At 37.6% G+C, this 11,405-nt stretch overlaps 1 protein-coding gene across 2 annotated transcripts; it reads left to right on the top strand.

Moving 5' to 3' along the window:
• The first annotated feature begins 442 nt into the window (after window positions 1-442).
• Window positions 443-3,487, top strand: LOC117322018. Of its 2 annotated transcripts, none has more exons than XM_033876718.1 (4): window positions 443-1,842; window positions 2,369-2,472; window positions 2,590-2,623; window positions 2,801-3,487. In XM_033876718.1, the coding sequence occupies exons 1-4, from the start codon at window positions 1,212-1,214 to the stop codon at window positions 2,917-2,919; spliced, it is 888 nt and encodes a 295-aa protein (XP_033732609.1). In that variant the 5' UTR covers window positions 443-1,211; the 3' UTR covers window positions 2,920-3,487. The 2 variants fall into 2 exon arrangements, with proteins under 2 accessions (XP_033732609.1, XP_033732608.1); XM_033876717.1 differs by having other exon boundaries at window positions 2,798-2,994.
• Window positions 3,488-11,405: the final 7,918 nt, after the last annotated feature.

Here is an 11,405-nt window from a genome sequence, read left to right as displayed (position 1 = left end):
TGACGTCATAATTGTATATCATCACGCGAGATTTCCTGGTCATTGTCCTGTCGCTAGCAACACGAAGTTGAGCTGTACAGAGTTCTGATTTGATATTGATTTCATCGTCAACAGACATTCTTGATCGTTACGTGATTGATGATTCATTGGGGGTAAGTAAGTGATTTGTTAATTATGTTATACAAGTTTGGTGGGTATGATCTACATATATTAAATTTCGTGCCACCACCGAGGACAAAATAGCAACTCGCCCCTTCAAACTGACGCCCTATCGTCTAGACAGGGAATTTCGATCAGCCGGAAAAGGTTTCCTTGATCAAGTTTTTACCCTGAAAACTACCACAATCCAGGTTGTTTAGCCACAATGAAGCATCTTTTCCTACAATGTATATACTTTAGTTTGTTTGCTGGGTTTACCGCCCATTGAACAGCCGGGTTCTTTTTGAGGCGGGGTCTCATTGTAGTAGTTGGGGACTACCTCACTGAATAACATAAAGCATTGCGTTTCAGCTGATATCTTCTTTACCTACATGTTAACGTATATTAATGTATCAGAACGAATGATTGATTACATTTAAATCACTGCCTCTGCCAGAGATCGAACCCGGTACCTCTGGCGTACTAGTTTTACGCTCAACCAATCGAACTAAAGAAATATCTTTAGTCGAGCGGTTTATTGCGGCTAGAATTAGGAAATCATGCGTCCTTGAGTATTTTCTCGGGTAACATCGATGCTTGTGGAGCAATCCTGGGTATTTTCCCGGATCCCTTCGTGGCGGTAATAGAGCTGATTAACGTTAAATCATTGACTCTGCTTGGGATCTAACCTGGGACCTCTAGATTACTAGTCTTATGCTCAAGCGGTATTTTGCGGCTAGTGTTTACCAGGGTTACATATGTAATATAGAAATCATATATATAATATCAAATCAGATGCCTAAAAAAGCATCACTATTTTCAACTACGAATTTTGACTCCTGCCGATTTGCAAACAGATGAACCGGCCCATTCGATACACAGGGACTTGACACGAATCCCTAGCTCACGGAACATGTATTATATGGACCATGGACTGCGAATTTGTGCCAAGTCCCTGTGCTTTAATAATTAAATTCCAAGACAGGAAACATTTTCCTACAGTAATGTGAAGTTTAAAGCTCCGAGTACATAACATTATCATTTCATAACGTTCTTCGGTGGTATTACAGATTATGGATGATACACAACTTAAAGAGATTGCAAAGCATTTGGTCACTGACGTCATACAGAAAGCCGCAGAATACGTCCGGAAAGAAAGGGACGAAATGGCGGAAATGAAGGTCCAGCTGGATCAGGGCGTTGACGACATAGTTCAACTGACCATTGGACGGTCCATCACGGCTATTCGTAGTGGACAGATATCACCGACTGACCACAAGATGGCAGAAATGACGGGTCAACAGGATAAGGAGGTGGACGATATAGTAGGTAAGACCATTGAGCGGTCAATCATAGCCATCCGGAGTAGTCAAACCTCGCCGACTGACCGCAAGATGGCGGAAATGGCGGGTCAACAGAATGAGGAGGTGGACGATATAGTAGTTAAGACCATTGAGCGGTCAATCATAGCCATCCGGAGTGGTCAAACCTCGCCGACTGACCGCAAGATGGCGGAACTTACGGGCCAACTGGATAAGGATGTGGACGATATTGTGGAGATGACCATCGGGCGATCCATTGCGGCCATTCATGACGGACAAAGGTCACCAACTGACCACAAGATGAGAAATGGCGAAATCCAGGAAAAGACAAGCGAGCCAGAAACCGGAAATGACACAGAATTACAAAAGGCAGCTGAAAGAGGTATATGTATATCTGGACACAGTTGTTCAAAAGGTGATAAGGCTAATCACAGTTAAACAACAATATTAAAATCCTGACAAAATAATTTCTGGAAAAACTTATTTGACAATTTTTTCTTAAACTATAACACCAACCAGTCTCTTCATACCTTCATACACACATATTATTTGAAGTAAAGGAGAAAATCGGATTTTCACTAAGCACGTGAATAATTAAAACTAATCACCTTTTGAACAACTGGGCCCTGATGGTAGTTTGAAAATATCAACTTTTCATTAAAAAAATATAAACCTTTTGATGCTTGAACATTTAATTAATTATTTTTTCTTTAATTATAAGAAGTATATCAAATGGAAGCAATGGATATTCCCCATTTTGTTGGTTTTGACGTCTGTGGTATATATTTATATATATTAATGTATCCACTCTAAGTGAATCTTAATTATAAATTAATGTATTAACTGATAATTGTGGCTGTTTTGTGTGTGATATGTTCAAACAAATAAATTTAATCTTTTGTTCTTAGATCACAAAATCGGAGCTCCTCCGGCCGGTGCTACAATTCAGAATAAGACTGCTGGCAAAGTGAAGAAAAACTTTTTCGAACGTCATCTGGACAGAATTCTCGGAGTAAGTTTAATTCTGGAGTATATTACCGTGTGATTACACTATAATATCTATGTGTGACGGAGAAGGACAAACAATATTATACTTTTATCTGACCTAATTTTATTTTTCATATTTTAGAGAGAAAAGAAAAACACAAAGACATTGGAATCAGGTAAGCGTATCTTTTATATAAATTGAATTTCAAATTGATAGTAACCGTACAACTGAAAAATCATTCATAGCTTTACTTTTATTGAAATTTTTGTATAAACTTATTACGAGAGGAAGCCGACGTCATTGTTTATTACATCATACCAGTAATTGTTTTTTGTTTCGCCATTTTAAGTAGAACGTCAACAGAGCGCCCCCAGTGGAGGAAGTAGGAAACTTTCATCAAAGGCCCATAACAAAAGGATTGGATCCGCAAACACATCCTGTGTTGTTTTGTCCGCCAGACGGCGACAGTAGAACCCGTCGATCTATAAATAGATAACTGATGTGATGACAAAGAGCTTACACATGATATTTACTTGTCTGCAGTAGCAAAAACGTCAAAGAAATCTGACAAGACAGTGATATTCAGAAAAAGTTATCACGCGAACATCAAAACATCATCAACTACATGAACACTGGAAAAGCCAATAGGAAACATATTGTTGAAAGAAGATAAAAATCAGCTGAGATGCTTGTAGAATGAAGATGATTATGTGTCAGTTTTTCACAAATAATGCATGTGGTTCTGTAACAGTTCATTATAATTACTTAATAGGAATATAGTTCAAAACTAAGACCAATCCAGTCTCACTTGTGTTGTGTATGTAGGTTGTATGGGTGTTACGAGATCACATAATTGTACAGTCTAGGGGAGATAATCTAACTCCATATGTATATGAGTTATTCCCCTTTGTTGTAATTCTTTTCGTTTGTGAGATACATTTTGATTCTTTATAAAGACTTGGAACAGAAAAGACGTTTGTTGTTTTGCCTGACGATATCATAATGTAGCGTAAAGCGAGTTCCCCATACCTCACAACATTACACTTGTATATATATACATGTAGGTTTAAAACACGGTATGACTTATTAAACAGCTACGACATCCTATTGTACTTCGTGACGAATATTTTCTGTTGTCGACCTGTAATTGAAGCTGGTCCAGGCAAACTTATCATCCATGATCTGATCTCACTAGAGCCTTTAATAGGTATCCAATATTTACACACTAATTATCACCGTCTTTAATAACGACCCGGATGATCAATACTAGGTTCGTCTAGGTACGCTCCGATATTGTTAACCATGTCATCAGTAGACACTGGTTTCCGTGAAAAAATCTTCTGGGCAACTCGTCAACTTGTGCGTCATGTAAGGGGCCATGTTGGCTGTCGTGGTAACCGGCTCAATATCATGGGGGTGTAGTTTTTATTGGTCAGCCATCGACTTACAGTTATTAGTGGTTAATTACTGGTTTTCGCCTACATGACTCCGCCTATTGTTTGGTTTCGTACATGGTTGGTTTACCTAGTTCCTACATGACTCCGCCTATTGCTAGGTTTCGTACATGGTCGGTTTACCTAGTTCCTACATGACTCCGCCTATTGCTAGGTTTCGTACATGGTTGGTTTACCTAGTTCCTACATGACTCCGCCTATTGCTAGGTTTCGTACATGGTTGGTTTACCTAGTTCCTACATGACTCCGCCTATTGCTAGGTTTCTTATAGAAATATCTGGTTACTTATTTACTGGTCCATCGCTCCCATGTATGGTTTACCTAGCTCCCACATGACCCCGCCTATTGCCATTTTTCGTACATGTGTGGTTTACCTAATTCCTCAATGACCCCGCCTATCGCTAGCCGAGGTTTGATGTAGGGTACCGGAATCTACCGAGGTGAGCCGAATGGACATCTCAGTGACTTAGACGCTTGAAAGTGTAGTATTAAATTCCGAAATGTGACACGGTGTTCAAAAGTTCGCACATGACCGTGCACTATTCTTGTTGTAATAAAAAAAGGATAAGGCATTTGGTTATAAGTTGGGAGACTGCACTGCAAACGTGATTGTTGTAGTTTCACGTAGTTTCACACCTTACTTCATCTTAATTAACTGCCAGCCCTTGTCAGACCTTGTCTTAATATATAGGTATTTCTGTCTACTAGACATGGCCCTGTGGTCTAAGTGATGAAGGGAATGTCGACCTGCTACCATTCCTCACAAATTAATTCATTTTAAGAGAATTATCTATGTATATTTATTATATATAGCACAACTTGTCTTTATTGCTCGTTCATAATATGCCTTATTGAAATGACGACGCCTACCTGTTCAAAGAATGGGTATTTACTTTCGCAACAGTCATGATGTCCCATGATATCACGCGAGGGGTTCTTGAGTATGCCACGTCTGCTGATATCGTTTCAACATCAAGAAAAATTAAAAAAAAATTAAAAAAAAAGTTCGTTAATACTTGCATTGTTGCTTATTTTTCAACGCTTTTACATTGGAGTGACCATGAAGAGGAAATGTTTTTTTTTGTGGCGCAAAAGTGTCAGATATACCTTTAGTTAGGGGTAGCAAAGTCATAATAATGCACAAACATACTGTATTTCAAGGTTCAGCGTTTGTTTCTGTTACATCGAAAGACCAAATATATCTAAATTTCAAACATTATTCAATAACGTAACTAAAATGAACATATTTCATTGGCTAAATTTATTATTGATATAATTATAATAATTAATCAACAATACTGATGTCCATCCTGTGTTTCATTGTTATCCATTTGTCTGTATTCTTATTCTCTACACTGTACTGTTTACGAGAATAAACAAATTGTCATTGTCATTGTCATCGATCCAAACATGTTTACCTTACGTTTGTTATGATACTCTATGACAGGTGTATATCTCGTTTTAAGCTAAGCTCACTGTATATAAGACAGCGTCGTACTGCTATTACTTCAAGTTGTGATGAAGCCAGTGTTGTAATGGAAATGTATATATCATTTTCATATTATATACATATGATCAGTGAAATAGCGATAATACAAATGAATTGTCAAATTATAGAGGCAAAAGTGACACTTTAATCAAGACACGAGTAAATAACATGCGATCGCACACAAAAATATGAAACAGTTACATGCATTTATATATATATATATATATATATATATTGCGAACAAAAGTCTTGTTTGTGTTAATCATCCCTTCGGTCGATAACTAGGCTTAGTTCGCCGGAGGTCTACCGTAACTAATTAGAAGTCATCTTTAAGTAGTGTTCAGATGAATATTAACAATACTAACAATGTTAATAATACAGGTTAAAACGATGTGATTACAGCGCATGCTATGTAGTAAATGTTTTTTGTTGTTTATCTCCGATCGTGTCCACACGTGGTACATCGGGTAGCAATGAAACCATCTGGTAACAATTAATGTAACCCTGGTAAATACCAGTCGCAATATACAGCTCGGTTAGAGAGATCTTCTCTTTAGCTCGATCGGTTGAGCGCTAGACTAGTGCTCCAGAGGTACCGGGTTCGATCCTTAGCGGAGAAAGTGTTTAAAATTCCATAATCCCGAGTAGTATAGTATTGTAAAATGTGAATTGAATTAAGGCTTTTCTACATAAGGACATACTGAATATAAATATTGTGTTTTTTTTTTTTTTTTTTTTCAGTTTTGAAATCTTTTTTATTCATCCTTTTACATATAGTATACATACAGGTACATATATTACATGGTATAATAATACAGACATATCATTACAGCAGTAAGATGTACAATACGTATTAAGTGATGAATAGAAAAAAAAAGGATTGTTTTTTTTTTTTGGAATACAGAGACAAACAAACAAACAACCTTCCACTCACGCTTTCTCTCATTTTAATATATCGTGTTTAAAGGTATAACAAAAGAAAAACTTTTGACTTACTTTTAAGTACATGTTATGATATGTGTGAAGAAGATCTGAAAAATTATTCACTTATATAGACCATTTTTTCACAAAACTATCATACTCCATGTTGTTTTTGTAAATTACCTCCTCTGTTTTTAGATACAAATCTAGTTCTTTTATGAATCCATTAATACAGGGTGGACAATTTTTAATTTTTTGTTTATAAATATGGAATTTTGCTATTAATACTAACGTATTGAGATATTTGACTTCTTGATCTTTATGTAACTTTCCCAAGATTACATCAGTAACATGTAATTGTAAATTAGTTAAAGTATTATCATATAGCCATACTTTGAAATCTTCCCAGAAGATTGCTACTAGTCTGCATTCCCAAAAAATGTGGACTATAGTTTCCGTATGACGGTTACAAAAAGTACATAATGGAGAGTCCTTTAGGTTTATCATATGTAGATATTTGTTTGTACTTATAATCCTGTGTATTATTCTATATTGAAACCATCTTAATTTACAGTCTATAGTGGATTTAAAAGGGATTATGTTTATTTTTTTCCACCATACTGTATCTTCTACCAAATTCAGTTCTTCTGACCATTTTGTAATGTATTTATTGTTTGTTTTTAAGTTTTTAATAAATAAATTATAAACAAAAGGACCTCTTTGCTTGTTTGTTAGTATATAGTATATATGAATTGGACAATGTGGTAGAGAAAAAGTGTGGTGTCTATTTTGAATAGCATACCAAGTATTGTGGTATTGTTATAAAATGCGATGACGTGATGATGCGTAATGAATGTTCCACTGTAAATGAGAATAAAAATGTCTGAAAGTGGTTTGCAAATTGAATGGCAATAGGTAAATTACACTTCTGAAATTTTCCTGTGTATATCTAATGAGACTAACTACCATACGATGATTATTTCAATAGACATTTATCAAAGAGGAATTAATCAAATTTTTATATTTCATTGGCAAAATATGATAGTACGGAATATAAGATAATAATTATCGCAACTAGGCCACGGTAATGATCTGCTTCTCTGATCTGGAATCTTTAGGACTAATTACATTAGAATAGTTCACAGAAACATTGTAATTAGTATTCAATCAAAGTCGACACTTAACGTTTTAGACCACGACATATTCCATATCACTGCTTTCCAAAGACTATGAAGTGATCGTGGGAACAAAATGTTTATTTTTTATAGTTATTTGACGTAAGACAAGGCAGGTTCCTTATTGTGAAACCGGTCTTTTGTCACATGAAAACTGTCGGAGCCGAAGGTAGCATGCACATAAATATCTATCATTGCATACCCCGAAATCATATTCATAGAATGTATCACCATATTTGATATAATGATTGAAGACCAAGTGGTAAGAGGCAGAGATTAATCCAGAAGCGACACCTGGTGACATACAATATCAAACCTAGTGTGTGTGAACACAAAGATGTTAAAAAAATGCAGTCGTGAATTATGTCACGCGATCAAACGTGTCGCCATTACGGTGTTGACTCATCAACAAACCAGTCTACCGTAACAGAGGTTACCGTGTTTCCTCTATTCACATTTTCTCCAAGAGTCCAGCGTGATTCTTTCATCTTGCCGTCGGTTGTAATGATGATGATTCGCCAGTATGGAGAAAGCGACATATCGGCGATGTTTTCCAACTCAATCAAACGAAAGAACTGAGCCGCCACATTACCATTTGTGTCCACATCTATGTTGTCCATTGTCATTATGAGGCGTTTTGAAGTGTCCATATGCACGGCACATCGTAATCTTGATCCTGCACGAATCGCCTGTTCTAAATCAGTTTTCGATCCTGTTACAGTCACTCCGTTTTCATCTGTTCGTAGTACGAGAATCCAGTCACGCGTTTCAACAAACCATGACGCTGCCATGGCTAAGTTGTCCTGTCCTACCCTTGTCGATGAGCCGAATTCATACAGGTCAACAAGTAATCTTCCATTAGTAGATAGTCTTAGTAACTTCAAATGCGCCGTACTTGCATAAAAGCGAATGGGAGTTTCCGTGTCGATTTGACTGAGCAGCTGAGCCGTCACCAAAGCTTCATCTACCAGGATATTATCCACTTCCATCGAAAACGTCTCAAAAAGTACACGCACCCTTCTTCCGAGTAGAAGGAGCTCAATTAATTTCTGTAGAGAGCCAAAAACACCCTTACCGGAGGCAGTATGTTCATACGTAAACACCCAACAGTAATCTTTAAACCAGTCAATGGCAGCTGTAATGCTGGTTTCGCTCATTAATGAATACTCACCGATATACCAGCGTGTTATATCGTACTCTTTGTCGGTCGAAAAGAGCCTGATCCACCAGTATAGGGGATGGTAGAATACAAACTTCCGATAAGTTTCAAGGTAAGTGCCCACCTTCCAAAACAATAGGGCAGCTACTCTGCAGTTACCTCCATCTAACTCGACACGAGAGGGAGTGTATGAGCTTATCACATTCGTATCATCATTTTTCCTCAGTCGTATTTCATACCCCTGTTTGACCGCAGAAACCAGATCTTTGATATCACCACAAGTCGACGGGTGCGTTTTATTGTTGCAGTACAGAGGATTCGGAACTGAGTGTCGGTGCTTTCTGAAAAAAACAGATGTATTGCAAATATCATCTTAAAATAAATATCTATATTAGTCCTTTTTGACAGAATAATTGACACAAACTATAATGAATTGGATAATCTGCTAAGTCGGGTACGATTACCACTCTTACCCTGTCCCCCCATGCACAATACATTTCCTCACACCTTTGGAACACGCCATGACTCAATAGAAAACTAAGCTCCACCTGGCGGATGTTATGAATTAAATTAACCGGAAATGTAACAGAAGCATTTACACATATAGCCTCTTTGATACAAGTCGGCTTATTTCTGTTGCGTGGTTGCGCCTTTTTATTCGGGACAAGCATTAGAATAGTGATTGGTCAAGGATTAGTCAGACCCCATTCGAATGGTTTACCGCGAGCGACGATGACTTTTTAAATATCTGGTGATAGTGACTAAAGAGGGAAAACAAAGCTATTATAGTATTATATCTGAATATTGTCCATACTATTATGGAGGCTAACTTTGGCCATGTCGTACTGTCACATTGGCATCCCTGCCATGCAAACAACGACAATGCCACACAGTGCGCCAAACGAAGAGCGACAATGTGTCAAGCGAAGAACATTCATTTTGTCGCATGGCGCATCGTTCTACGCATGCTGCGTTGTCGCTCTTCGCTTGGCAAGGGTGCTAATGCAACAGTGTGACACCATATAAAAGAGAGGAAAACATGGATATTTTTAATTGTTTAAATATCTTTAAGGAGCAATTTATATGCCTAGTAAATTTTAACTTGCTGTGACCATTTCATTCTTCGTAATAAAACTATCATTTGAAAATGTTACTTAAAGCTGACAGTTAAAAGCTTCAAACTAAGATTTCAATAAAATTGTACTGAGTGTCAGTATTCAGATATCGTTTCGGACATATCCCCTGTGATGATAGCATGTTCCGGTCCGCGTATCTAAGGAAGTGCTCTGCTTGGAGACGCATACCCGGATCCAACACGCTATATAAAGGCCCACGAGTCAAACAAGTATTACTCCTTCAATATATGAGCAAAGCAAAACATCCCACACTACGCCAATAGTGTCTCAATCCCTTCACCATCCCAAAAGCATTCTTTTTACAATATACCAAGAACACAATATGTACGGGGAAAGTAAACAGGCAATTATCACGAAATCGTTATTATCGATCAAAAAATTTACAATCTAGATTACATTCAAATATGAAATGACATATAGCGAAAGGGGGGAAATCTGAAAATTAAATCAAAGACGATGTTTCAGTATTATGTCTTTATAAGCAATTATATGTAAAACCAGTAATATTTACAGTTGCAATGTTTATTAATCTGAAAACAAATACTAGTGAAATATGACAAAATCACCCAATCGTAGACTGGCGGTCATTTTGCACGTGCAATACCGAGTTAACACGATGCAGATCATAACAAACAATCATGTATTATGCCACAGGGGCTAGCACCGATATCTATGGGAGAATGAAAGAAAATAAAAACAAATATGTCACAGCTCATAGCTTGTACTAGTGACGAACCCCTGTGATTTTTCAAGTGTTTCATCGACAACGAGTAGCCACGATATTAACGAACGTGGGAAAAATTGATGAACAATTTTGTATCTATACATTATTTTCCTCTTATGTGAGTGCGAATTTTATTTTGAGAGTAATTTGGAGGATAGTTGAGATATACTGACCACCTTCACTAATCTATTACGACCTCAGGTAAGTGCAATGTTATTCACGTGATCGATAAGGTCACGTGATGTACTTATCGCAGGTGTGTTTTCGTGAACGTTCAGTGTTGGAGTGTAAGCAAGTGTAATTGTTGGTTGGTTGGATACTGGTTTAACGTCTCCTTCCACTGCGTTTGCTTTGTTCAGGCGACGTGAGGGGGCCGTGGTCGAGTGCCTCCGGTGCCTGTGTCCCCCTCAGGTGAGTCTTGTCCTATCCATCCGGTACGTCCATAGGGCCGGACATCTCCCTGGGACGGACATGGGCGCGGGTAGGTGGTCCTTCTCGGTCCAAAGTCGAACTCCATATGAGCAAGTGTGACAATTCACTGGCTTTTTATTGGGGTCGTATGAGGGTATTCGTCTCCAAGCAAAGCGCAGACTAAAATGTCGGCACTTTCTCAGATAAAATGACTGGGACATGCTGCTATCATAGGGGTATATCTCAGATATGATTTCTGAATACTGAAACTTCGCAAATTTATTGTTAAATCTCATTTGGAAGCGTTTGGACTTGCCAGCTTGAAAGAAACCGAAGACTAAGCAGTTCTCTGTTAACTCAAGCGTTTCATGTGAAATAGACACACCGGATCATTTGCACAGAAAAGATGGGCACACTACAGCATGCCGTATATATTGCATACATAAAAGGTGCTCCATCAAAGAGTAAATATGAGTGGCTGTTATATA

This window comes from Pecten maximus, chromosome 2, assembly GCF_902652985.1.
Source record: "Pecten maximus chromosome 2, xPecMax1.1, whole genome shotgun sequence".
In the NCBI taxonomy this organism is placed as follows: Eukaryota; Metazoa; Mollusca; class Bivalvia; order Pectinida; family Pectinidae; genus Pecten; species Pecten maximus.
This window is presented reverse-complemented; position numbering and strand designations above follow the sequence as displayed.

Bases quoted from the DNA above. Each gene is read 5' to 3' on its own strand.
- LOC117322018 (XM_033876717.1), top strand. From the start codon at position 1,212: ATGGATGATACACAACTTAAAGAGATTGCAAAGCATTTGGTCACTGAC. The intron at 1,843-2,368 runs GTATATGTATAT...TTTTGTTCTTAG, and splicing joins ACAAAAGGCAGCTGAAAGAG to ATCACAAAATCGGAGCTCCT. The intron at 2,624-2,797 runs GTAAGCGTATCT...CGCCATTTTAAG, and splicing joins CACAAAGACATTGGAATCAG to TAGAACGTCAACAGAGCGCC.